Source organism: Phascolarctos cinereus, unplaced genomic scaffold (genome assembly GCF_003287225.1).
Source record: "Phascolarctos cinereus isolate Bilbo 61053 unplaced genomic scaffold, phaCin_HiC Scaffold_726;HRSCAF=1367, whole genome shotgun sequence".
Taxonomy (NCBI): domain Eukaryota; kingdom Metazoa; phylum Chordata; class Mammalia; order Diprotodontia; family Phascolarctidae; genus Phascolarctos; species Phascolarctos cinereus.
This window is the reverse complement of record NW_027556098.1, coordinates 379,633,393-379,660,324: the sequence shown is the minus strand read 5'-3', so window position 1 is coordinate 379,660,324 and position 26,932 is coordinate 379,633,393. Positions and strand designations below refer to the sequence as shown.

Here is a 26,932-nt window from a genome sequence, read left to right as displayed (position 1 = left end):
AAATAATTTTTAAGGAAAATTAATCTGGCAAGGTCTACAGCAAGGACTGTAAACTCCATGAGGACAGTGACATCTTGGTTAAACTTTGTATAACCCCCAGCACCTAACATAGTACTCTACACATAGTAGGCACTTAATAAGTGTTTATTGAATGAATGGACAAATGGATGGATGGGTGGACAGATGGACAAATGGGTGGATGGGTGGGTGGAAGGATGGATGGATGGATGGATGGATGGATGGGTGGGTGGATGGGTGGGTAGGTGGATGGACTGGAGAAAAGTGGAGGATAGAGACTTAGGCAGGGAGACCAATTTAGTGAAGGCTACTTCAATAGTCCAGGCAAGAGGAAATGAGGACCTGAACTAGGTGGTAGCATTGTGAACAGAAAAGAAGGAACTAATGCCAGGACATCACAAAGAAAGAATCCATAATAACTGGTGACTGAATGAGAGGTGAGGGAGAGAGAGGAGTCAAGATGACTAAGGTTTTTAAAGCCTACCATTAACAGAAATAGCAAAGTCTGGAAGGGGAGTCAGTTTTGGGGGAAAGATGATGAGTCCAATTTTAAGCATGTTGATTTGAGCTGATGGGAAGGCATCCAAGTGGAAGGAGGCAGAAGGCAGGTTGAAACACAGGCCTGGAGCTGGGGAGAGAGGTTAAGGATGGGAGTCATCCGAGTAGAAGTAAGAATAGATGAGATCTCCTAGGGAGAGTATATTTTCCAGCAGTTAAAATGTACAGCATAAAGAGGGAAAAAAGGCTAGTGAACCATAGGGCGTAGGGCAGGAAAGAACCTTCTATACCATCCTGTATAACCCCTTCAATTCATAGATGAAGGAAGTGAGGCTAGTAACTGACGTTAAGTGACCTACTAAAGGAATGGCTAAGCCAGAATTCAAACCCAGGTACAGAGACACCAAAGCCAGAGTTCTTTCCATGATAGCATGCTGCCTTTAAGATAATTTCAGGAAACTGTTCATAGCATTGCCTCAATGCTGAAAACACAATTAAATCCTATTCTGAAACCATGCTGACCTCTCAAGTCCTTAACTACTGAACTTGAGAAACAGCAGACTCTCACAAATGAGGTTTCAAATGTTCCTAGAACACCACCATCTACTCAGCTTGCCAAATTTTTCTCTCTAAGGGAAATAAGACCCAAAAGGTGAACCAGCCATTTTTACAAAATCTCCTAATGAAAACATTGTTGAGTCAACAGCACCAGAGAAATGGTGTAATCTCAGAACACCAGGGGTTAAGCAAACAAATACATACCAAAACTTCCTTCTAATGGAAGACATTAGAATTGGAGGCCATTTATCCTACCCAATAGCTTACAAAATAATTAAACCTAGCCTACAGTCAATTTTAGGATTATGATGGGGACAATTTTAATATCATAATTAACTGTAATTTTTATCCTAGTGAAATATATAATTATTGCTATGAAGAAAAAACATTAATGATATTGTTTAAGGAATATAAAAATCAAGAGCAAAAACCCTTAATCTGTCATTTTCCTTCATTACTTGTTTTAATGGAAAATAACTGGTTTCAGTGACTTAAAAGTTTTTTCCTTCTTTTTTCTATTCAATTCTATTTGAATCTGGCATCAAAATAAATTCATTCAAAACACATAAGGGTTTTAAAATATGAGAGAGAGAGTGTGAGTGTGTGTCTGACACATAGTAAGCACTAAATAAGTGCTTTACCTATATGCAGATATATATATATAGATATATATATATACACACATATATATGCAAACACACACACACAAAACAAAGACACATGCACACATATATACACACACCAAAATACTCAGAAATACCTCCAGAGACAAATACATTGAGATAAGCCAGAAAGCAAATAAACATGGGAGCCCTTACAGACTCTATAAGTTAGAAGGTATCATCATGAGAACAGAAGCTTAGGCTTAGGATAAAAAGGATCTTGCTCAGTCGTTTCAATCATGTCCAACTCTTCATAAGCCATTTGGGGTTTTCTTGGCAAAACACTGGAGTGGTATTTCCTTCTCCAGCTCGTTGAGGAAACTGAGGCAAACACAGTTAAGTGACTTGCCCAGGGTCACACAGCTAGTAAGTGTCAGAGGCCACATCTGAACTCAGGTCTTCCTGACTCCAGGGCCAATGTTCTATCCACTGCACCACTTAGCTGCCCCATAAAAAAGGATCTTAGTAATCACTTAATTCACCTCCTGATGTTATAGAGGACAAAAATGAAGCCTCAAAAGGGAATTACTTTACCAGAGGTTACAATACATGACAGAGGTGAGATTCCAAACAACAGAATCCAGGACCCTCTTATGAGGACCTAGCACTTCCCTGCCGTGAGCAGTGCCCAGAGAGCACCCGTCTCATGGCCAGGCTGATCAGCCTCTGTTCTGCAGCCTCCTGGTCTGTCTCCCTCAGGCTGCTATGACTGAGCAGGGCCTTCTCCCCAGGCCATCTGACCTTTCTCAGGTCTCCAAGGCTGTTTTCTAGCCACCAGGTGGCTCTGTATTTCTCAGTGTCAGCAGCTCATTATACAGTACTGTGTGTGTACCTTGTACACTTTCTGATCTCTTTTTCATCATTTGTTCTAACTGTTTTATTTTGATCTTCAATACAACAAGTATTTTTAAGCGCTTACTATGCACTAAGCACTGGGAACAAGGTTGGCCCTAGGGGAAAAAAGTGAAAAAGGGAAGATCCTTTCCTCTCAGGAGTTTATATTCTACAACAGTGAAAACAACATGTAAAAATATACATAGAAACAACAATCTATTCAAAGTAATCAGGTGCAGGGACATACTAACAACTGGAAGCAGTGAAGACCTTGAATAGGAGCCCTGAAGGAAGCGGGGGATACTAAGAATAACTGAGGATGGCGAGGGGATGGAATGGCATCTCTGGTGCAAGAGGAGAGGGCCCAGTTGGCTGGAAAGCAGCGTGGGGTGGGCGAGCAATAGGAAATCAGTCCAAAAGACAGTTTGGAGTTGGACTACGAAGGGCTTTAAATGGCCAGCAGAGGAGTTCATGGCTTTTTCTAGAGCCAACAGAGAAGCACCTAAGCTTCTTGAGCAGAAGCACCAGAGCACAGACAGGTCTGGGCCTTAAGAGTCTCAATTTGCCGATCATATTGGGGATGGATTGGAGATGAGGGACTCTCAAAACAGGGTACCATCTCGGGGCTATTGTAGTAGCCAAAGTGTGGGGGAGTTGAGGGCCTCAAGTAGGACAAGTCAATGATACAGCAGTGTACAAGCTAATGGTTTAGGAGCGACTCCCACTACTCCTACCACAGAGCCATCTCCAATCTAGCGTGGCCACTTTCATTACATGGGATCTTATTTATGCACTGCTTGTCACGCCCAGCCCTTCCCAACTCGTTTCTTGAAAGGCACTCATGACACAAAAGCTTGAGGCTTCTGTGCAGAATCTTTGAGCCTTTGGCCTCTTTTGCTATTTAATCCTCAAGCCTCCCCTATCACTACCCTTTGAACTGGAGTCACTGGGTGCTGAAATATATGGTGGTCTAATCTGTACAATCTTAATGACCTCTTCACAGAATTTCTCTATTTTCTCATCTTCCGCAATGGAGGGTGTTTTTATATATAAACTATAATATTTCTGCAAATGCTCAGTTTGAGTACTGTAATCCAAGAGTAATAAATGTCAAATGAAATGTTTCTTATTGCCTCTGGACACAAGGTAAAACTCCACCAATTTTTTTATTTGTCTCTCCAGAGAAAACCTGAGAGCCAGCTGAGCTCAGCTTCCTTTTCACTTCCGGCTCCTCTTGTAATATGTCCATTCATCCATCACTTTACAATGTCTCACATTTAGAGCACTAGCACTCCAAGTTTATAGATGGTCTTAAAAACCGTACCATTGTTAGCGCTTCCAATCACTGAAGAATAGGAAAGGGGGCCAAGAGGGCACCACAGATCACTCTGTATTCTTGTTTGGGGAGTGGCCAAGGCCAAATTATTGATCTCTTAGCACCTAGGTTTCTGCATCACAGATTTCTCCAGGACAATCTTCAGAAAGTAGATACATACTGCAGCAATTTGAAATTTACCATGGAGATATTAGGCACTTTTGAGAGCTGGTCAAAACCAGGCACTGTGATTAATGAGGGAATGGCATGAACAAAGGAATGGACAAGGGAGAGGGTAGGAAACTAGTCACTCAACAAACATTTAATAAGTGTCTACTATGGGCTCAGCACTGTGGTAAGCCTTGGAGATACAAAGAAAAGGCAGAAGACGGTCCTGCTCTCAAGCTCACAAGCTAACAGGGAAGACAACATGCAAACAACTATACTCAAACAAGCTACAAACAGGTAAACTGGAAATAATCAACAGAGGGAGGGCACTACAATTAAGTGGAATGAGGAAAGACTTCTTGTAAAAAGGGGGGGGGGGTTTAGCTGGGATCTGAAGGAAGCCAGGGAATACAGGAGGCGGCAATGAGGGGGAGAGAGTTCCCAGCATGGGAGGGCAGCCAGTGAAAATGCCTGGAGTCAGGAGATGAAGGGTCTTGGTCAAGGAATCACAGCAAGGAGGCCAGTGCCACTGGACCACAGTGTATGAGGGTGAAGTGTAAGAAGACTGGAAAGGCGGGGTGGTAGGGATGGTTATAAAGCACTCTGAATGCCAAACAGGACTTTACATTTGATTCTGGAGGTGACAGGGCGACACTGGAGCTTACTGAGTAGAGAGTTGACATGTTCAGACTGGTGCTTTAGGAAGGTCAACTTGACAGCAGAGCGCAGGATAAACTGGAAGGAGGACTTCCTTTTAGCCTTTCCTCTCCCTTCTCCAAGTCTTTGATCACCTCATTCAGCTGTGCCTGGAATGATCTCCTTTAAGCCACCAGCCCAACCCAGGGGTCATTTCTTCCATAAACTGCATTCTCCCAGCTGAAAGTCTCCTCTGCTTTTTCCAGTTTTTCCTAGCACCAGATTTGGAATTCCTCTGTGTAAGTTGATCTCACTCTCCCCATACTATATATACTAAGGCCTCAGATCTCCTAATCTGACAGGAAGTTCCTTGAGATCATGGTCAGAGCTAAATCTTAGAATCTCCAAGTTTACTTAAGATTCATTGAATGAATGAATGAATGAAGCATTGAGTGTAAAAGTTAAACATTATATAAAAAAGCATTCAAAACCATAGTAGGGAAAAAAAGAAAGGCATGGGGGGGGGAGTGGCAAAAGCAGGCAAATCTTTGTGTCTTCTTGTGCACCCAAGCTTCCTTCTCTCATTTTAATTCCTACTTCAGGGAATGGATGGAATAAGCTGTCCCATAACATCCTTTCTGAGATCTCACAGAAAATAGTACTAAGGCTCGGGTAGATATCATCAGGTAAACAGCAGTCAAACTATGTGACCCATAAACACTAATTCTCTTTTATGGAGAAAAAAAGTTATCCTCCTAATCTCTAGAGTAGAATACGTTTTTCCAAAACCTCTTTAGTCTGGGTAGTGAGAGGGAATGTTCTGGTCTCCTTGTTCTACACCAGGGGTGGGGAACCTGCAGTCTTGAGGCCACATGGGGCCATCTAGATCCTTAAATGCAGCTTTCCCACTGAATCCAAATTATAGAAAATTTAGATTCCGTCAAAAGGTTGCATTTAAGGATCTAGAAGGCCCCATGTGGCCTCAAGGCTACAGGTTCCCCACCCCTGTTCTACACTAAGAAAATATAGGCATACTCCTGCCCTATATTAAATGGTTAAAAAACAAAACAAAACAACAACAACAACAAAAAACTACTTTAGGTCAAATAAGATTACAGAGGAAATTACCAATTGCCTACTTTTAAACTGTCCTTAAACACCTCAAATTCAACATGTGAAAAACAGAATTCATTATCTTTCCCTAAACCCACCCCTATTTTGAACTTCTCTACCCTTCTGAGGGTGCCATCGTTACATTCACCCGCTCCCCAGTCACTCATGCAACTAGAACCTCAAAGTTGTCACCTCCTAGGCCTACAGTACCATAAGATTACAGGGACCTTACAAGTCCAAAGTGCCTCATTTTATATACAGAGAAAGAACCTGACACTTGCTCAAGGTTACAGGGGCAGAATAACAGCATCTCTCCACAGCAATGCAGAACTTTCCAGCCAACAGCCCTGTGAGACAAGCAGGAAGCTGTAGAGCTGGGATTTCATACCAGGACCCCACCATACAAATCCACAGCTTACCCACATGACCAATACCAGTCCCCAGCTCTACAAAAGGCATTCAGTGCCTTCAAAGTGTGGGAAATAAGTCACCCCTTCATTCTGTCCAGCTCAGGGCTTGGAATGAGAATGAACAGCTTTCTTGTTGCTACAATGATACTGATCTAATCACAGCAGAGGCCCCTGAGCACACCAGAATGGGTAATGAGCAAAGAGATGCGAGTTTGTACACAATAAACCACCTTCTTAAGAAAAAGGAGGGATTTTTTAAATAGCCTTGCCTCTGCTTAAGACCTGTACTGACTGAAAATATGAAATCAAGTAAACTCTATCCTTCACTGTTAGTCATTTTTAGATTTATCTATATTCACCATGATGATGTTTGACCTAGAGCAGAATTTGACTGAATTAAAAGTGAATTTCAATTATTGGAGGGTTAACATCTACTTACAAACCAAATATAAATTTGTTACTCACAGGAACTTTGCACAATACCTATATATGGCACTTGTAACCTTTCAAAATACTTTGCTATCTAAAATTATTTTATGTAATAGTGTTTTATTAATTAATAATCAGTAATAATTAAATAATAAAATAAGATAAATAATATTATCTTATAACCTTATCCCCACTGCAACTCAGTAAAATAGGCAAAATGAACCAAGTTTCCATTTTACAGATGAGGAAACTGAGAGTTGGCTATATTATTGCCAAAGCAGGGGCTCAACCCCCAAATTGTGATCTTCAGGTCTGTGTCCCAGCAGAAGATCACAGAATTCCAATCTGAAAGCACCTAGCCCAACTCATTCATTCTAGATGAGGGAATTGAGGGTCAGAGCTGTAAAATCCTTATTTAACCAGAGGTGACTTAGCTCTCAAACAGCAATGCGAGATTCAAAGACAAGTTTTCTGACCCAAAACTTGGACTCTTCTATCTTAAAGCTCCTTGCCAAGGCTGTATTTTCTCACAGTGTCTCTTCATGATAATATGGTACATTCCTAATATAAAACTTGAACACACATTACTTTATCTGATCCTTGCAACCACCATCAGCTGTTGATGGAGCAGAGGAAAAGTGACTTGCCCAAAAACAAGGCCATTATGCAGCAAAACATGAATCCAACTCTTCAGGCTTCTTCTACAATATCTCCTTGAAAAACCTTGGGAACTCCCCAGGCCCCAATCAATAAAAACAACACATCTGGCAAAAATGACTTGCCTTTTCCTACTTACCATAGGCATTGGGGAATTCCCCAGGCCCTGGTCCAGGATAAAAGGGGCCAGGCCCCGGAGGCTGGACAGGATACTGCTGAGGAGGCCCAACATAAGGAGGGCCACTATGCCGGTACTAGGAGAGAGAAATTGTAGATGCTTTAAAAATAATTGGTATACAACATGGAACGGTGAACTAAAGCTCTTAACAAGTAATTTCCAAAGAGAATCATTTTAAATGAGATAATGCAATCATATTAAACACATTCAAAATGATCACTGGTCACCAAAGATTCAGTGAGGGAGAGATATGAGTGAGGTGTTTTTAGGAAAAGACACAGAACAAAGCAGTGCTCAGGTAGACAAGAGCTAACTAGACTATCCTGATTTGAGGTTGGCAGCCTTTAAGGGACCTGAAGGGTATTTATCACAGGCATAACACAAGTAGTTACCTAGCTCCATGGTTTGGGGACGGCCTAAGAGAGGGGTGTAGAATTATCTCTTCATGGTCAAACAAAAAGCTTCTCTCCCCTTCTCTAATCAGATTGTAAACTCCCCGAGAGCAGGTTTTTTGTGCTTTCTCTCTCTGGGACCACAGTGCCTTTGATATGTAAGGTCTAACCTTGGGCCTTACACATAGAGAGCACTAAAAAATGTGTTGAATTACATTGAATTTTCTATCCCCGCTGTATCTCTGAAGTAACAGATCAAAATTATCGCTCTATGTAATGAAAATGACGAATGGTGAGATTCACGGACAATAAAACAGTTCCCATCTCAAAAAGGAATCCCACTTCTTCCCCTCCCTGCTGACCTGGTGATAACTTTGAGTTTACTGCAGACATTTTTCTGGGTCCCATGTACCTAGGAAATACGTTACCTGTGGTATACAGTACTGAGGGCCCTGGGGCATTGGATACGGCATTGGCAGATGGTTAACCATCATGATGTGCTGATTGGTTTGATACACTGCGGTTGGTGTTTGGGCACCGGGACGGATGGAAGGGCTGCTGTTCTGGATGGTAGCTCTAGGAGGCTGTATCTGAGGCCTCTGAAAAAACTGAGGAGGGGGGAAAGAAAGATGTTTATTTTCTTCGGCAAAGAAGACCAAGTTAACTGCTTGCCGGAATCATTCCAAATTTTTCTCATCAACTTGAAATCTAAACACAATGTAAATGAAAATAAACTAGAACTGAATAGCTAGATTAAAGCAAAATTGATATTCTATTATAAGTTATGTTTTCAGTTTGGGTTGTCATATGTCTGAAAATTAGTGTAATTATCTCAAATATTTTAAAACGTAAACCACATATCACATTTTCAACTTTGAAAAAGCATTTGAAAAACAGCAATTGGTAAAATGCCTTTTGTAAATCTATATTCTGTTGTAAAAGTCTCGGGTTTTTTAAGCAGTCAAGGGATACCTCATACCAAACAAGTTTCACAGTGTTCAAAATGGGCCATTCTCTATATATGAGTTCATAAGAGACATAGAGGATGGGGAAATCACTGTTTCTGCCTGCATGTTTAAATGCAAGTTTATAATCAGGGTTAAGGGTGCCCTCCGAATTCCCAACCAATTTTTTTTTTAACTTTGGCTAGCCAATTGACATGTGCTTCAATTTTCGAGAAGATGACAATCCCATTCTGAACTAAACAAACTTCTCCTGCATTTCTGTTTGAAGTAGCTTGCCATACAAGTGGAGAACACAATTAGATCTGGCAATAAGGTAACCTAGTGCAATAAGTGTCGAAATCTAAAATAGCATCAGAAGCAAGCAACCATAACCAAACTCATTCATTGTTCTCACAATAGGCTCAATGGCCTTGAAACAAAAGACCAAAAAATGAATTCTATTGATTCAATAGAAAAAGGAATAATGGACAAATTATATCAGTAATAAGGTGGTAGAGGAATAACTAGGCCATGCAGAACCAGTAATTTGTTACCTGGATAGGTCTGAATCCTCCCTTCAATTAGGAAGCAAGATAGCAGCAGGAAACAGAAAGAAAGCCAATGCAACAGCTTACAGATCAGTAGGAAGGGGCAGGACAAAGCATGCAGCTCAAGAGAAATATTATCAGTATATTTTTCTAACAACAGAAACTTAGAAAAGTAAGCTAGAATCAGATTCGCAATCCTCCAGTTAGGAATTATTAGAAGCTCAGAACTGAAGGGCAAACCTATAATCCACTAAGAAGAATACAGTGGCAATAACATTTGATGACAGCCACAATTCGTGTAATTGCACATAAGGTGCTTGCAAGGAAATGACCATTGGGTGGTAGGAACAGAGTCTGGTCTTCTCTCTAAACATGGTTCCATTAGACACCAATGGTATGATTGTGGATTTGTTATTTTTGGCTTCTCTGGGCTCCACTCTCTATTATAAAAATAAGATGACATTAATTAAACGATGCTCTTTACGAAGGGGCCTGGAAACATATTAGTCTTGTCTTCTTAACTAATTATTACTTTCTCTTTGCCACCAAGAATGGCCGAGAATCGTCATATAAGTATCTTTAGGGCTAGAAGCTTAGTTTATGTTTATAAGTCATCTTAAATCTATTCTGAGCATCTTCAACACAATTCTTGGCTAGCATGATGCACACTAGTCCAAATGAAGGAAATGATCAGCTGTGACACTGGGGTACCAGTCCATGTCTGTTTCTGCCCCAGCTCTAAGTCCTAAGGTACAAAAAACTGGCCAGGAAGAGGAATTTTAACCCAGGACCAGAGAGCATAATTAAATAGTACAGCCAAGGGGTGAGACAGGGCCCCATGCCCTGAGTATATCACCATTAGGCCTTGAAACCAAACCCTAGCTTAAAACAGTGAAGGGATAGTTGAGGCAAAGGAGGCCCCATGGAGGTGAATGAGAGGAAAGCAACAGTACCGGGTGGGTAGCAGGGAAAATGGGTTCAGAAGATGTTGACAGAGTAGAGGGAAAGCATAAAAAGCCAGTGTGGGGGTGACGCGGAGACATGGGAGGTGGAGTGGTCAGGGTGGAAAGGCAGAAAATAGGGGCTCATCACAAGTGCAGCCTGAGCTTGCACAACTACTCTCCTCAAGATCAAGTCAAAAGCTGACTTTTCTTCCTGGGCCTTCCTTCTCTTGCCCCATTAATTTCTCAAGAAGCCCAGGAACTTTCTAAGGACTGCAAGTGTCACATGATCCTCTGTTATCCCAACATTCCACAGTGTCGATGGACGACTCTGTGTGAAAGTTGCAGAGAGCTGGATACTCTGTCTTCTTTTGGGAATCTTGGTACATCAGACCTGGGAGGACCTTAGAGATCTAACCCAAACCCCTCCTTCTTACAGATGAGGAAACTGAGGCCTAGAGAGGGGACAGTACTTACCTAGGGTTCTAGAGCTAGTTAGCCAAAGACCTAGCACTAGACCTCAAAGCATTTCATGACCTCCAAGTTTAGCTCAAATGGCTTATTATATGAGCAGAATATAAATGTTATTTTCACTTCATGATTAACCTGGCAACATTTCATCATACAATCAGAATCAGAAGTGACCAGAGAGTGTATTTAATCTAATGCTTCCGGTCTTAGGAATGAATTTCCCTCTACTGTTGCTGCCACTGCTAACATCCAGCACCAGAAGTAGCACCAGGCGAGCCATTTCTACACCATTCCAAGGTTTCTACAGGGGCAGAGCAGCCTCAGAGCCAGGAAGCCAGGCCTTCCGGACTCTGGTATCTATTGGCTGGGGGCCTCTCAGCAAGGGCCTCTATCTCAGTGCCCCTCAGACACTCTAAAGCTGCTGGTCAAAGACAAGTTGTTGGCATACACTGCTAACAGGAGTTTCCTATACTAAGAAAAAGACAGATCCAAGCCCTCTGCCTCTTCCTTTAAGGTGTCTCAAGGGGTCAACCAGGCTTAGGATTGAGCTGCATAGGAGCCAGTCCAGCAGGATTGGATCGGACGTCAGAAAACCTGATGTTGACACTCACAGCCTTGGTAACATCGAACAGGTCACTTAACTCCTCGAGACCTTCATTTCCTCATTTATTTAAAAAAAAAAGTGGGGGCCGGGGGGGGAGATAATTGGACTACATGACCTCTGAGGCCCTTCCAGTTTCAAATTTCAATCCTAAGATGCTAAGAACTCACTGTCTCCTAAGGCAGTCCATTCCATTCAGAGACGGTTCTAATTGTAAAATATTTTAATTATGAAATAAGGCACTACAAATAGTAAGAGACTAGTGTTTGAAGTCAGAGACCTGGGCTCTGAGCTGACCTCTCAGCTCACTAGCAGTTCTATAGCCCATCATCCTATGTGGCACTTAACATACAGTCACTGAGCAAACCAAGTTTAACTGAAAACCATCCCATGGCGGTTTACAAGCACATCCATCATTTACCCATGACAATCCATGGTAGTGAATCACCACCACTTAAAAGAACTTTGAATCGCCTTGGGAAAACAAAAGATCAGTATCCACCAATATTTAAGCACAGAAAATGAAAATCCCTGCTTCATATTTTTCTGGATCTGCTTTCCAAAAATTTTACGTCAGTAATTATGTAAGGAATCCTGGGCTCCTTCTGAAAGTTTCCTCTGCATGAGTTTCTTTTGGACAGTCACTGACTCTACTAGGATTCTGAAGCAGACCTCTCACAGAATCACAAAAGGTCAGAGTGTGACTTTCTTAGAATTCATCCAGTTCAAAGCTCTCATTACACATATGTGGGAAGGCTCAAACACAGGAAGCAATCTGTTCACAGAGATACAGTAAGTAAACGGTGAAGTAGGGACTTCAGTTCCCTGCTAATCCCACTAAGCCATTAGGGTTCCCTACTATTCAGGTGGGTTGCAAGATACTGCTCTACAAGACTATTTCCTTTAGTGGTCTGAAAGAGAAATAGTAAATTTGCTTTTCTATCTTCTTGTAAGGTAATTGGGGTTAAGCGACTTGCCCAGGGTCACACAGCTAGTAAGTGTCAAGTGTTTGGTCTGAGGCCAGATTTAAATTCAGGTCCTCCGGACTTCAGGGCCGGTGCTCTATCCACTGTGCCACCTAGCTGCCCCTGCTTTTCTACTTATAACACTGTGGTAGTAACTCTGAGGCCTGTAATATAAAATGTACCATAACAGTCATAGAAATCAGAACTTCCACTATGACCTGAGTGTTGGTGACAGTTCACTAGAAACATTCATGTGAGAGAAATTCTGAGCAAGTCCCAAGTAAGGAAGCAAGGATGTTTTTATGTCCTGGACTCCTCAGTCAGCATCTGGTGAAGCCCACAGATGCCTTCTCAGACTCGTTTGTAAATGCACAAAATAAAATGTAGAAAATTACGAAGGAAACCAATTATCTTGAAATACACTCATCAATTTTTCTTAAGCGGCCAGACCCCAGGTAAAGAACCACTAGTCTAAAAGAAAGAAAAGATCTTGCCTAACAGCTCTCATGCAGAAATTCTGAAATTTGACTTCTAGGAAGTAGGAGATGCTAGCTAAACAAATATGGAGAAGTATATTAGGGCTTAAAATTCAAATGCATCATTCAGGAAAACTAAAGTCTCATTTATTACATGGCCATAATTCTCTATTTCCCTTCTAGGAAGTTAAATCTGTTACTGCCTTAAAGACTGTTATCCCTAGAGAAACATAATAAAAGAGGGTAACTCTACTTGGCAGAACATTTTTTCTCTCTCAATTCCCTCTGTTTCCTCAAATTCTTACCAGTATCACACAGTGAAAAGGACCCAGTATTTACGAACAATTCTTTTCCTTTTAAGTAAAGATCATATGACATATATCATAAGACATATTACCATACAACATGTAAAGAATGAGAAATGGTGTATATAACTGAGTAATTCGCAATGACTAAAAAGAGAACACCATCCTTATATTCCTTCCTAAAAATGCAGTTGTTGGACTATCTAACAGGATTTCAGGGGAGTCACAAGGATCAGAGCTGCAATACACACCCATCAGACGACTGATGATGAAGGCCTCAAACGAGCTCTTAAGAACCGGCTCCACTGGTCTATTCCCCATCCTCACTTTCTTGTGGGATCCTTTTTCTCAGCTGAATTCCGCACAGCTATTTGATCATGGCCATCACACGCTATTTCATGCGTCTTATCTTAAATGGTCTAGCTTATGAAGGACCCAGAAATTCTCTGCTGGAGTCACCTGACAAAACTGAGGGAGGAGAACTGACTCAACCATGAAACAGACTGGAAACGTGGAGTCTAGAAGTCTTTATTCAGGTTTTACTGTAACTCATAATTAAGCAGGTAAATATCTAATGCTGCCTATTTTGCATCATCTATAACATGAAAAAATTCTTAGCATGTAGGGATGTGATGAAAAAATTTAATTAAGCTCCTTTTGCAAATTGGAATTATATAGGGAGAGGGATGGGGAAAAGAGAAAAGGAGGAGAGAAAAAAAAGAGAATTATCTTCTTGACTATATTGACACAAAAGTGGAGAAAATCACAAGGACATTTATGTGGGCTCTATGCATTAAAGGGAAAGCCTGACCCAATGTAGCTAACCCCAAGATTCTTTACATATTTAACCCTCCTTGAAATGCGAATCACTTTACAAACAAGAAGGAACAGATTCTTTTTCCCTTGGCAACAGATAGATAAGTTCCACATGCAGAATTCCCTTCCAAGAAGGTGAAGTTAGTGATTCTGATGAGGTACAGATGAAAAATTTGGACTACATAACTTAAGTCTCTTTCCACTGATTAGGAGTTATCCCTAAATGATGTGAGAATCTGAGAGGTCATTAACTGCCTTTTCAAACCAAACCAGAATAAAGGTATTTAGCCATTATCCAAAAGCTTCTTTTTTAAGCAGATAAGTAAAAAGGAACCAATGCACTTCATATATCGCCATGTTCAAATGATGGCATTAATTAAAGCTCATATTTATAGAACGCCTTATAATTTACCAAAACCTTGTGTGTAAGATCAATCAGGGTCAGTACTACTACTCCAAATGAACAGATGAAAAAACTAAATTTTGGAGGTTCAGTGTTTGAAAAGTTCTATGTATTAAATGCCAAAAGGGAGGCTAAAGCCCTGTCAGCTGGCTGCAAGCCCTGGGCACATTCCATCGTACAACACTGCCCACCTACATTCAGCAATAGCCCATGAGTAGGCAACAGCCCTGTTTTTGAAGGATAAGGATTAGGCTCCATTCTTCTTCGAACGCCTATGAGCTGGTGTTGTTGAGGTGTGTCATACTCTTGCCCCGATGCTGTCCATGGGGCAAAGATACTGGAGCAGTTTGTCATTTCCTTCTCCAGAGGATTAAGGCAAACAGAGATAAAGTGGCCTGCCCAGGATCACACAGCTAGTAGGCCAAGTGCTCCACCCCGAGCAACCTAGCTGAGTTTTAAGCTTCAGATAATTGTATTTCTCACTACTGTCTCCACAGGAAGTATGAGTAGCCCACTCTACCTTACCAGGTGCTTTCCATACATAATGTCCTCTGGTCCTCAGAATATCCCCACTAGTTATTAGTGCTACTATCTAAAGATGAGAGAACTGAAGCTAAGGGAAGTTAGGGGACCTGCCCAACAAAAGCACATTAAAACTAGCCACAAAGCGCCAGAATCTAAACGGGCAGCTACACACTGATTCCACACCCAGCGTTCCATTCGCTCTACCCTAGTATTTCTGTAAATTTAAATTTAAGACAGAATATCCTATTAGAAACTGCAAAATAGAATTACAGACTTAAGACACATTTTTAAGCCAAATTACATTTAGGTCTAGCATCTCTATTATTTCCACCAGCTGCTCCAACAAAGAAAGAGTTCTTCATATACTTAAACACAGCTTTCAATTATCCCCCAAGTCTTCTTTGCTCCCAGATAAACATTTGCAAGTTCTTCGAACCAATTTTCACGCGACATGGGTTCCAATATTCTCCCTATCCCATTTAACATCCTCTGTATATATTTCATCCTCACAATGTCTTACCCAATCCATGGCACCCACAACGAAATACAATATTTCAGACACATTCTAACCAGGAGAGCATACAGAGGGACCTGAACCTCCTTCATTCTGGACACTCCAAGTCTATTAACACAGACTAAGACTGCAATAGCTTTTCTTGGCCATCACGCTACACTTAGAGACTCACACTGAGCTTATGGTCTACTCAAACCCCTCAGGGTATTTTGATATGAACTGCTGGCTAACCATATTTCCTGCATCCCATACTTGGGCTTTTAAAAAATGAACTATACATGTGTGGGACATTAGAGCTATTAAATTTCTTAGGTTTGGCCTATTTTAGTCTAGCAATATTTTGTTGTTCCCAATTAGGCAACAACTAACCCGCCTAACTTTGTGACATACTTCAGTTAGATAAATATGACACGTCATCCAAGTCAATGACTGAACGGTTAAAGAACATAGAGCCAATGAAAAAGCACTGAGACCCTACATTAAACAATGACAACAATTCATTGAGCATCAAGTTTAAAAACAAAATTTCTGAATCTACCTAAATGTACTATATAATCCAGCCTAAATCTTCCTGTCTTGTCTGAAAGCATATGGAGAAAACCTTTGCTAAATGCCTTGCTTTAATCCAGATACACTCCTGCATTGTACAGTCTTCTGGTTCAGGGGAGGGAAGGAAGGGCTGCCGTGCCTTGTTCTTCATCGACCCATGCATCCTGGGAGTGAGCATGTTTCTCTTTCCAACTTCTCTTTTTAAATACTCCCAATTCACCTCTTTAACAATAATGCATTCAAAGGTATGGCCAAAAATTAAAGTCCAGTTCACTGGCCTGTGAGAATCTCCTTCCCTCCCCTTCTGGAACATAAGGAAGGACAACATTTACCATGTCCAATCACATGGCAACTCTCCAAAAGTTTTCAAAGACCAACAGCAGTTTAACTAGTACAGCCATCATTTCATTTAGGACCCTGAAATGTAGTTGGCCCAGGCCTGATGACCTGAACTACTAATCACGGCTATGTATCCTCTGGCCCTCTCCCTGCTCATGCAGGAGTCTAACCATCCCTGCATAACTGTTTCTGTATCTTTCTTTTTTTTTCTTTTTTTTTAAAATAATTTTTAGACAATTGGGGTTAAGTGACTTGCCCAGGGTCACACAGCTAGTAAGTGTCAAGTGTTTGGTCTGAGGCCGGATTTGAACTCAAGTCCTCCTGACTTCAGGGCTGATGCTCTATTCACTGCGCCACCTTGCTGCCCCTCTGCGTCTCTCTTCCTTGATCATTCTCTCCTTGGCAGAAATAAGAGAAAGCAAACATAAAAGATGCTTGGTTTTTGTTTTTGTCAGTTCTCCACTACCATCGTCCATCCTATCCATTCCCTCACAAACAGTAGCCTTACCCCTTTCTTGATTCTCTTCTTTCCCTCATCCAGCTAATGGCCCTCCTTCTACTTTGTTTTTCCTTGTTCTTAGCCACTATCATAGACTTATTTGGGGATTCAGCTCTCCTTGCACTGCTTCTTTTTTTAAAAAAATATGTCGTTAGTTGATTAATTTGGCAGTGATTAATAAGGCAAAGGTACTTAAAAAAAAAAAGACTGTAAGTCAGGAGACCTGGATCCAAGTCAAGAGTCTATCAATAATTATCTATGTAAGCCAAAGCACATCACTTCACTTCTGTCTCAGTTTTCTCATCTATAAAATGAGGGGGTTGAACTTCATCCATAACAATAATAGCTGACATTCATCTTGCACTTTAAGACCGACTAAGCTTACCACAAGGAATATTACTCTCAATTTTGTAGATGAGGAAACTGAGGCTCAGAGAAATTAAAGATTAAATGCCTTAACCATTCATGGTCACAAAGAAGAGGAACCAAATACAACTTTTCGCTGAAGCACTTTTAATGGTAGATCACCATTAGCTGCTAGAAAAACCTCTGAACCCATTTCTTCTACAAAGGAAAAAAAAAGGATACGCTAGCATTTTTTTTTCTTTTTTGGCCCAATCTCGTAATTTCATTGGTGTAAGAAACAACCAGTAAGAAGTCTGCAACTGTTCTGAAGTCTTAGAATTGCGTGGGATACTGAAAAGGGTAAGAGCCATGGGGAAGAGGAGTGGTGCTTGAACCCAGGCCTTCTTAACTCCAAAGTCAGACCTCTAACACTACCTTCACGTTATAGAAGCCCCACATACCTACAAAACCAAACGCCATCTACGCCTGTTGGGATTCTGCTCATCCATCAATTTCCAGTTCAACTGCCACCTCCTCCAAGAAGCCTTCCCAAACACTCCCTACTCCCAAGCAGGAAGGATGTTTCCCTCACTGATGTCACTGCCCTTTAAACTCCCCTTTGGTAATCAGATATAATTAAAATTGGAATGTTATCTGTGTGGATAGCTTATCTACCTTATTTGACTACAAGCTCTTAGAAAATACAAATTTATTCTTAATTATTTTTGCATCTGCCCCTAGCACTTACCATAAGATTCTCAAAACAGAGGCCATTCGTGAAATGTCTGAATGAATCTCTCTTTCTGGTTTAGCACAATACACTGTGCATATATCAAGGATTAACACTTGGTGAATGAAAATTAATTCATTATTTTTCTGAAATAATAAAACCCAAACCATGATACAGAATATTTCTCCATCAATCTCTAGCTTTCCCAAAGATAGTACTGGGTAGCCCATGTGTTTCTGGGTTTTCTGGCAGGGTTTCTGGAGGGGGCAGTTAGAAGAAGTACTACAAGTGAAATAAACAAATTCCATACATCCAATTTTGAATGGAGATTAACTCAGACAAGCAGAGGTCCCTCAAGAGTCCATCCTGCTTAGATCCCATCTTTTCATCTCAAGTCTTTGGTACAACTTCCAGACAGCTGTTCTAGGCATGTCTGACCAGGCCACTCCCTTGCTTAGGTACCCTAGAGTGCTCACCACTGCCTCTAAGAGGAAATATAAGCCCTTCACATTCTGGTGTCAGCCTGTTTCCTACTTCCCACTGCAGGAGGTTCACTCCATGTGATGCTCCTCAGTGCCTTTGCTCCACGTTCCAGCCAAATTGGCCTCCTTACGCTCTGACGTTGGCCTCCAGAATTCTGCACAGCTTGCACATCAGATCTAAATCCACTTCCTCTAGGAAGCCATTCCTGATTCTGCTCTCTTCTTTCTCGTCATACCATCATGTCTGCATTTGTGTGAACATGTCCTATCATCTGGGCAAAGGGAAGCTGCCTGACTGAAGACACCGTCTGTCCTCTCCTCTGTGTATCCTGAGTGTCCAGCCTGCTGAAATGATTCTTGCATCCCCCAGACTCTCAGAGGTGAAATGACTCTCCCTGAGGCCCCAACGGCAAGATACGGACAGAGCACAGATGCAGTACCCAGGTTCCTTGTGCTTCTCTTACACCTAGTGGCTTACAGAACACTTTGGTACAAGAATCTTGGAAGATGCACTGGCTAAGTATTGTTATCTCCACTTATGAGAGGCATTGTGATATAATGGATAGAAAGTTGGCTTCAAAGCCAGGAAGATTTGGGTTCAAATCTCACCTCTAAGAAGGAGATAATCTTCATTAACAGAGTGAGTGTCTTAAACCAATGAAATCACAGGTTCAGTCTGTATCTCTCAAACATTTTATCGAAGAATTCTGTAGTATAAGACTGCTTATGGCCAATCACAGCACTGGAAACACGAAGGATTTTCAAATCCCAATGTGTACAAAGTGATCCTACAGTTGGAAGCACCATAGCCAAGTTCTAAGTTGAATGCTGCGTGGCCCTGGACAAAGTGATGTGCTCTCTGGCCTTGTTTTCCTTCTCATCAAAATGGCGACAACCAGACTACCTCACAAGGTTGTTATGAAAAGACAGACTCTGTCAGCCTTCGAGCACCATATGAGTGTGAGCTGCTATCAGGATGAAGCTCCTGGTCAAACCAGGCCCTTCAGGGCCAAGGGAAAGGACTCAAGTCTCATCTCAGTTTTTGCCATCACTGGCCTGGAAGTCAAAGATGAAAGGTCAGCACTTTGTGACCAACACCAGCTGATCAATCACTCTGATGCTCTGGCACCATATGTAAGAAGAGAGGAGAAGAGATGGGAGGTGTCACAAGAAAGAGTTCTGACTCTGACTCAAGTTAGAGAACTAGAGTTAGAACCCAAACCCTACCAGTAACTAGAACCTGAGGGGAGTCCTGGGCAAAGTAAATATCCTCTTCAGGCTTCAGGACCTTTACCTGTCAAGAGAGAAGATTCGACTAGATAATCTCTAAGGTCCCTATTTTTATAGTTAAAAAATCTATGATCTGAAACTCATCATCGAAATAGCTGGATTCAGTCTCCGTTTTAGCTTCTTGAGGGCTCTGTGTCTTAGGGGTAAGGGCATGTCATTTCACCACTATAGGCCTCAGTTCCCTCATCTGCAAAATAAAGAAGGTGGACTAAATGAAATCTCAGTTTCTTTACAGCTGTAAATGCCATAGTCCCATAGATTGCCATCACCAACTGCATCAAAGCCCTAAATCATACCAAAAATTAGATTTGGACAGAGAGTGGAGTACTGATTCCGCCACTATTTTCATAAATTACACAGTGTATGCAGCCATTCTTACATGTCATCATTCTCACTTGAGCTGCCTTCTTCTAATTCTACCTAGTCTCAAAGATAACTCTCTGAGTGATTTTAACTCTGAGATTTTCTAAATCTAGGATACCTTTATGGTACATGGAAAGATAAATGTCTATTAAAAGAGGAAACAGTTCTTCAAAAAAGAACACAAGATGGAGAACATTCAGAGAAGGGAACCCAGGACAGTAAACAGCCTCTAGATCATGCCTTCTTTGACAGAACCAAAGAACAGGACTGGGAAAGAAAGGAGTGGGAGCTGGTAGGTTTCAAGCATGTGAAAGGTTGTTGTTTGGAAGACGGATCAGACTTTATCTGCACAGTTCCAAAGAGCAGAACCACGAGCAATGTCTAGAAGCAGTAAAGCAGAAAACTTAAGATTAATGTAAGGAAAACCTTCCTAACACTTAGAACTACAGTAAAGTGTAATGGCAGGGGCTGCCCTCCCCTCCCCATCCGTGACTACTCTAAGCAGAGTACTAAGGGTCATTTCTGCATTTTAGAGAATTGTCAATTGGACTAGGTGGCCTCTTAGGACTCTTCCACTGCTTAAGATTCGATGGCTAACTTAGGAGTTAGCCCCCTTGGAAGGGGCCTTCAAGATCAGCTAAAACCAACTTTATCCTATAGATGAGGAAACTCGGGCACAGAGGAGAAGGGACTTTTATGTGGTCTCATCACTAGGTTCATGACAGGGCTAGAACGAGAACTGAGAACTCTGGTTTCTTAATTAAGTGACCTCTTCAACACTCCTAGCTGTCACTGGTGAAACCAGCACATGATGGACAAACACTACCCACATCTAGACCTCTGAGAATATCTTTCAAATAGCCAAGCAAAACAACAGCAGAAAAATGATACCCAGTTTCCACACACGCACCAAGAGAAACTATTCCTTCCTGGCAAACACTTTCTGGCTTTGGCTAAAGATCTGCTTGTTTATGTAGCTGAGAAAATCGTGCCGCTGAGTTTTGTGAACAGTGCGTAAACAAAACGAAGACATATGTTGTGAAGTGTTTTTGCTCTAGGAACAAGTCTAAAAATCAATCCTCTGATCTATTTCATGATGACAAGACTGACTCCTGGGCCTAAGTATATAACCAGCACCTGATCCCTGCTGGGTAATCCAGAAGTAATACAAGGACAAGAACACAAGTAACTTTAAACCAGAACTAGACAAGCTGCACTGAGCACAGATAAAATTAACCACATGAACTGCAACTTCAATTCCAAGATGTCACTTGTTTAACTCTGGGTGTACTCTCTGTCCTTTCTGTTTCTAATTACAATAGTTTGTTGTGTTGGTTGTTTTTTTTTAAAACATCTGTCTATGGGCTTCCAGAGCCAAGAACGTTTTCTATGTGAAGGCGCTTTGGATTTCTTATTTCATCTTCAAAGGAGGCTAAAATGTAAACTTCCTTCCTTTCTTCAAATTGCAAATGCGATACTGACCAGGGAGTACTGATTAAAGGATCCGTGAAAGAAGAAAAAACAACCAGATGAAAATGGAGGAAGGGGAAGAAGGTGGGACTGAGGTGCACTCTGTCCCAGAGGAAAGAGGAAAGCATTTAGGGCACTACATCCTTGACTTACATGGGCTTCAACCTTCAAAAAGAACCCTAGTTGGTAACACAGATAAAGACCTTCAACAAAAGTAGCTCCTAGGATAAAGAAAATGCCCAACTCTTATTTTAAGTTTCATTATTAGTTTTAACTTGACTTCATTCTCAATTTGCTTAAATATAGTAAATCTAGGTTTCTTGTTACAGTAAATTACTTTTGACGTGGGATTTCTTAAAAATCTCAGAAACTTTATCCATTACATATATTTTTAAATATAGTGTCATCGATTAACATTCAGTAAGCACCAACATGGTGTTAAAACCACTTGAAATCAGCTTTTTGTTAAAGTAAATCATACTACAGTACAATCATAAAAAATATAATTCAAAATTCTTATTTAAAACAATGATAGGGAAAGTGTATGAAAGACAGAATTCTCTACAAAGGCATTAGGAATTGCTACCCTCTGCCCTGGAGGTCAAAGTCATTCCTTGACACACGGTTATTCCACTTCAGCAGGAAAAAACATCCGTGGGCATGGGTGCAGTTGCAAAACTACTGTCTTCCATCCCAACACCCTAAAAGGTCATGAGATGAGACTGCTGCGGCAGCCAAGTTTCTATCTCTTGCTCTTCATTTCTATGCAGCTATCTCCCTTCTCTCTGTGTGCCCGCACCTTGTGAGCTCTGCCTAACTGTCCGCGTGAATGATGACTTCTAGGTCCGTCCCGCTCACTGTCTGGCGTTCTTGGTCTGCCTCGACCTCCTTTTGACTTCCTCCTCTCTTTGGTCCAACGGGAGAAGGGAAGTGAGAGCCCTGAACTCAGCAGAGCCCAGCAGCCCTCTGTGAATGAGAGCGCCCAGGGAAAAGAGAAGCTATCTAGCAGTCCCCCCACGGCCAATGAACTAACACATTGTTGTCATGCATTGTTCCATTTCATAGCTTTGTGCTCAGTGGCTGAGAACTCCCTTCCAAACTCTAATCCACACAGTATCCCACGGGCTCTGTCATATGTATGCTGGGTCACCCAGTGGACTATCAACCCTTAAAAGGAGTTACAACTTCAAAACACAGCATCCGATTCTCCTTAAACAATACTAAAAGCCACAGTTCTTAGCCAATCTAACAAAGCTGGGCTGTACTGGTTTCTGTCTAGGGGGCAAATCAAGTCATGCATAACATTTGATTTTTTCTTTGGAAGGAATGGGGAAAGAACATTTCAAACTGGACCTCTAAAGTAGACATCTAAAACTCAATATGTCCAGAACTGAACTGCTCCTTCCACTTCCCCATCCTTCTCCTTATAATCACTTCCCCAGGAGCCTCTCAGTCCTCAGGCCCATAATTTAAACATTAGCCTCGGGGTAGGTAGATGGTAAAGTGGATAGAGTACTAACTGTGGAGTCAGGAGGACCTGGAGTTCAAATCCAGTCTCAGACACATGATACGCACAAGCTGTGTGACCTTAGGCAACTCACTTAACCCCAACTGCCTTGCCAAAAAAAAAATGCTCTAAACACTAGACTCAACTCTTCCCTCTCCTTCCCTTATATCCAATCCAGTGGTCAGTCAAGTCCAGTTGATTTTACCTTCTAAATATCTCTGGCATTGGTCTCCTCTCCTTGGCCAGCATAAGTGCCTTGGTGCATAGCCTCATCGCCTCAGGCCTGAATCTGTGACCCAGATGGCTGGCTGGTCTCCCTGCCTCAGGCTCAGCTGCAGCAATCCTCCACTCAGGGACTGATCTTCCTACCACGCAGGTCTGACCATACCACACCTCCTGCATTCAATAACTTCAGAGATTCCTCTAGTACCTCTAAGATCAAATCTAAAAAACCTGTTTGGTTTTTAAAGCCCTTCTAATTTCCAGCTTTCGTACTCCTTGCTCCCCTCCTGGGACAGCGGGCATTTTCACTGGCTGTCCCCCATGCCTGGAACTCTCTCCCTTGGCACCACTACCTCCTGGCCTCCTTGGCTTTCTATAAGTCCCAGCTAATGCCCCACCTTCTGCAAAAACCCTTCCCAGTCCTTCATCACAGTGCCTTGCCTCTGAGAGTACCCCTAATTTATCCTTTCTTTACCTCTATCTTATTTGTACCCAGTAGGCTGCAAGTTGCACTCTCCCCTAGCCCGCCAATTAGACTGTAAGCTTCTGGAGGGCAGATCCTGGAAGGGTGCTGCTTCTTTGTCCATCGTCCCCGCCCCCCAGAACTCCAGCCCCCATTGAATTGTAATTGCATTAATGCAGCCAAGTCAGGGTGTGCAAATACCTACACCAAAGCAGATCCCCAACTCTCTGTAACACAGGGTATCAGAAAGGGCCTCACAATACGCCTCACTGACACAGGCTGTGTACTCAGGACTTCCCTATTCCAACACACGCACTCCCCACTGCTCAGCAGCTTCAAAATCAAGTTAAGTCAAAATGAGTTTGAAGCTTAGTTTGGGAGGCCTCCACCACCAAAACTTTTTTTTTTAAAGGAAGATTCCTTTCGAGTGATCAAATTCTGATCCCCTCTAACACAACCCAGAGCAGAAAACCTTCCAGATTCACACTTTCTTGCTCCAAGATAGCTGCATGACACCTCAGTCTCTGCCTTCTCACAGCTCCAGGTGAGGGGATGAGGGGGGAGGGCAGCAAGTATGGCCAAAAAGAACACCTTTAGGGTCCTTGAAGAGTCTGTGAATATTTCATTAATTATTAAAAGCCCCCCCCCACCCTGAGTTAAGGGCCAGCCTTTTTTGATCGATTAAAAAAAAAAAACTAAAACCAGAAAAGGGACAAAAATAAACCCAAATGAATTTAAATGGGTCAATGAAGGCAGTGGATGTGCAGTCCCAGGACAGAATTTCTAATCTAGGTTCTACCAGTGTGGGGCTTTGTGTGGCTGGCCAGCTCAGTCCATTGGGCCTTAGTTTCCTTTCCTGTAAGCACCAATCTCTAAGGTGCCCTTTAGCTCGGAATCTTATACTCCTAGAAACAAGAACAAAAGCACCAAAAGTAAACCCTCTCTCCTTTTTAAAAAGAGCAGTGTACTTGTTAAAGTGTGTTTTTTCCACATAAATAAAATCAAAAGACTCTTCCCTTTTAGGCTGCAAGGTGGCACAATAATACAGCACTCCGAAAGACTCGAGTCCAAATTCTGCCTCAGGAACTTACTAGCTCTGGGACCTTGGGCAAGTCACCTAGCCTCAGGCTCAGCTTCCTCACTCGTAAAACAAGAATGACAACACAGCTGACAGGGCTGTTTGTGAAGATCACATGAAATAATATATGTAAAATACTTTTCAAACCTTAAAATAAATGCTAGTGTCATTTAAGTCTGGGCTAAATTACTCCACTTTTTACATCTATCATCAAAACTGGCATGTTTATATTCATACATCATTAGCTTAGTTTCCTTATTGTAAATGACAAATTATAATATCTGGTATTTACTATGGAGCTTTAAGATTTACAAAGCACTTTTTATACATTATCTCATTTAAATTCCCACAATAATCCAGTGAGGAAGAAACCACAGGTATCATCACCCCTGTTTTACAGATGAGAAAACAGGATGAGAAAAGTTAAACATCTTGCTGGCAGACACAAAAAGCAAAAGGGTTTTCGTTGTTTAGTCATTTTTCAGTCGTGATTGACTCTTGGTAAGCCAATTTGGGGTTTTCTTGGCAGAGGTACTGGAGCGGTTTGTCATTTCCTTCTCCAGCTCATTTTACAGATGAGGAAACTGAGGCAAACAGGGTGAAGTGATTTGCCTAGAGTCATCTAGGTAGGAAATGTCTGAGGCCAGATCTGAACTCAGGAAGATGAGTCTTCCTGATTCCAAACCCCGAGTTCTTAACACTGCGCCACCTCACAAGTCTCTTGGCTCTAAGTTCAGATGCTGTCACTTAGTGAAACACCACAACCACACCAGGTTCCATGGAGCCCCCTCGCTTTTAATTGATAGTACAAAGCAAACCAGCCCCAATTTATCTTTCCTACTTCCATGCGTATGTTATACACACTTTTCTTGGATTTCATGATCTTTAGAAGTATAGGGATAATATTTTAATTCACAATGCTCTATAGTTTAAAGTATGAAATTCTTCCATCAAGCCAACCTGTTCTCTCTATAATTAACAAATACTATAACAAATACAGCACAACAGGATATTAAACACCAGGACATATTCCTCAAACTCTTCTCGACAAAAATGTTGTTTGGACAAGTGATTTTGAAAGATAGATAGTACTGTTCTCCATGAAAGAGAAAGTGTCTCCCCTCCAAACCCTCTAAATGGTGCCTGAAATATACAAAAAATGATGCGCAAAATGATTCTTTTTATTCAAGGATTTTTAAGTGTGCTAAATGATCTGTTATAATCTAAGGCATTTTAAACTTATTTATTCAGCAATTATTTTTACTAAAAAAACTCTGAGTAGTCAAAAAAGTTTAATTACAAAATAATCAATACTGTATATGTTCTAAAGTTTTAATTCAATCCAAAAAAGGAACTATATTACTATTAAAAGTTTGTTATAAAATCTAAGTTAGTAATTAAAGCTGAGTGAATTCAGAAACATCACTCTTCTTTGCTCTATATATTAATATTGTTACATCAGCATGTGATAGAGAACCCTTAGAATGTTGCCCATACCATTCAGCGAAGTTTCTACTGAACCATAAAAATTTTTAGGGCTGACTCTTTGAAAAATTTACAAAGCATACTCAATTGAAATCTGAATAACTTCTGTCAAAACAAAGGGCAGTTACTAACTGCGCACTTTGCAGTATCATTCAAGTAAAAAGAGTGATCAACAGTTGACAGAGGATGATGCTATCTGTCGGGCAGGGGGCCCCCCAGGTCACAGATCCAGGGCCCATGGATGGCAGCATTCTAAGAATTAATAGCTGTTGAAAAGCCCCAGCCCATTAGTTAAGATTGAGGTGAAAGGGGCAAGGGTACAGTACCTGATGGTGGGCAGGTCGAGGCCCCGCTGCAAACTGAGAAAAGGAGGGAGAAGACAAACACAAAAGGAAAGGCACAAAGAGTCAGAAACACCACTACAAAAACCAAAATGTCGCACAATCTGCCAAAAAACAAAAAACCCACGAGGGAAAATCAAAAACAAAAACACACAGATATTCAAAGCTTTGCTGCAGGACAGTGAGAGACAGGTACTAGGATTCTACAGGTTAACATCATTGTGATTAACAGAACCTGCAGAGAGCCCACAGAGAACCGAGTGAAGCCCCTTGCTATATCATGGGCTTTCTTAGGGTAACCTTAAAAAAACGTGGATACAGTGCATAAGAAAGGTGGAAGGGTTGACTATCAGGCCAAGCAAATGAACAGCAAGGATGTTCTATGTAACAAA

General features: G+C 41.5%; 1 protein-coding gene across 19 annotated transcripts in view; it reads right to left on the bottom strand.

Annotated features, from left to right (window-relative positions):
• EIF4G3 (eukaryotic translation initiation factor 4 gamma 3) overlaps nucleotides 1-26,932 on the bottom strand; it is a 366,388-nt gene that overhangs the window by 154,644 nt on the left and 184,812 nt on the right. For 13 of the 19 annotated variants that reach the window (XM_078145637.1, XM_078145635.1, XM_078145636.1 and 10 more), the window contains 3 exons: nucleotides 26,526-26,558; nucleotides 8,297-8,476; nucleotides 7,438-7,552 (listed from right to left, as the gene is read on the bottom strand). In XM_078145637.1, coding sequence (XP_078001763.1) covers nucleotides 7,438-7,552; nucleotides 8,297-8,476; nucleotides 26,526-26,558 — 328 coding nt within the window. Of the gene's footprint in view, nucleotides 1-7,437; nucleotides 7,553-8,296; nucleotides 8,477-9,366; nucleotides 9,388-26,525; nucleotides 26,559-26,932 lie in introns of all 19 variants that reach the window. The other 6 variants (XM_078145621.1, XM_078145629.1, XM_078145622.1 and 3 more) reach the window with 2 other exon arrangements.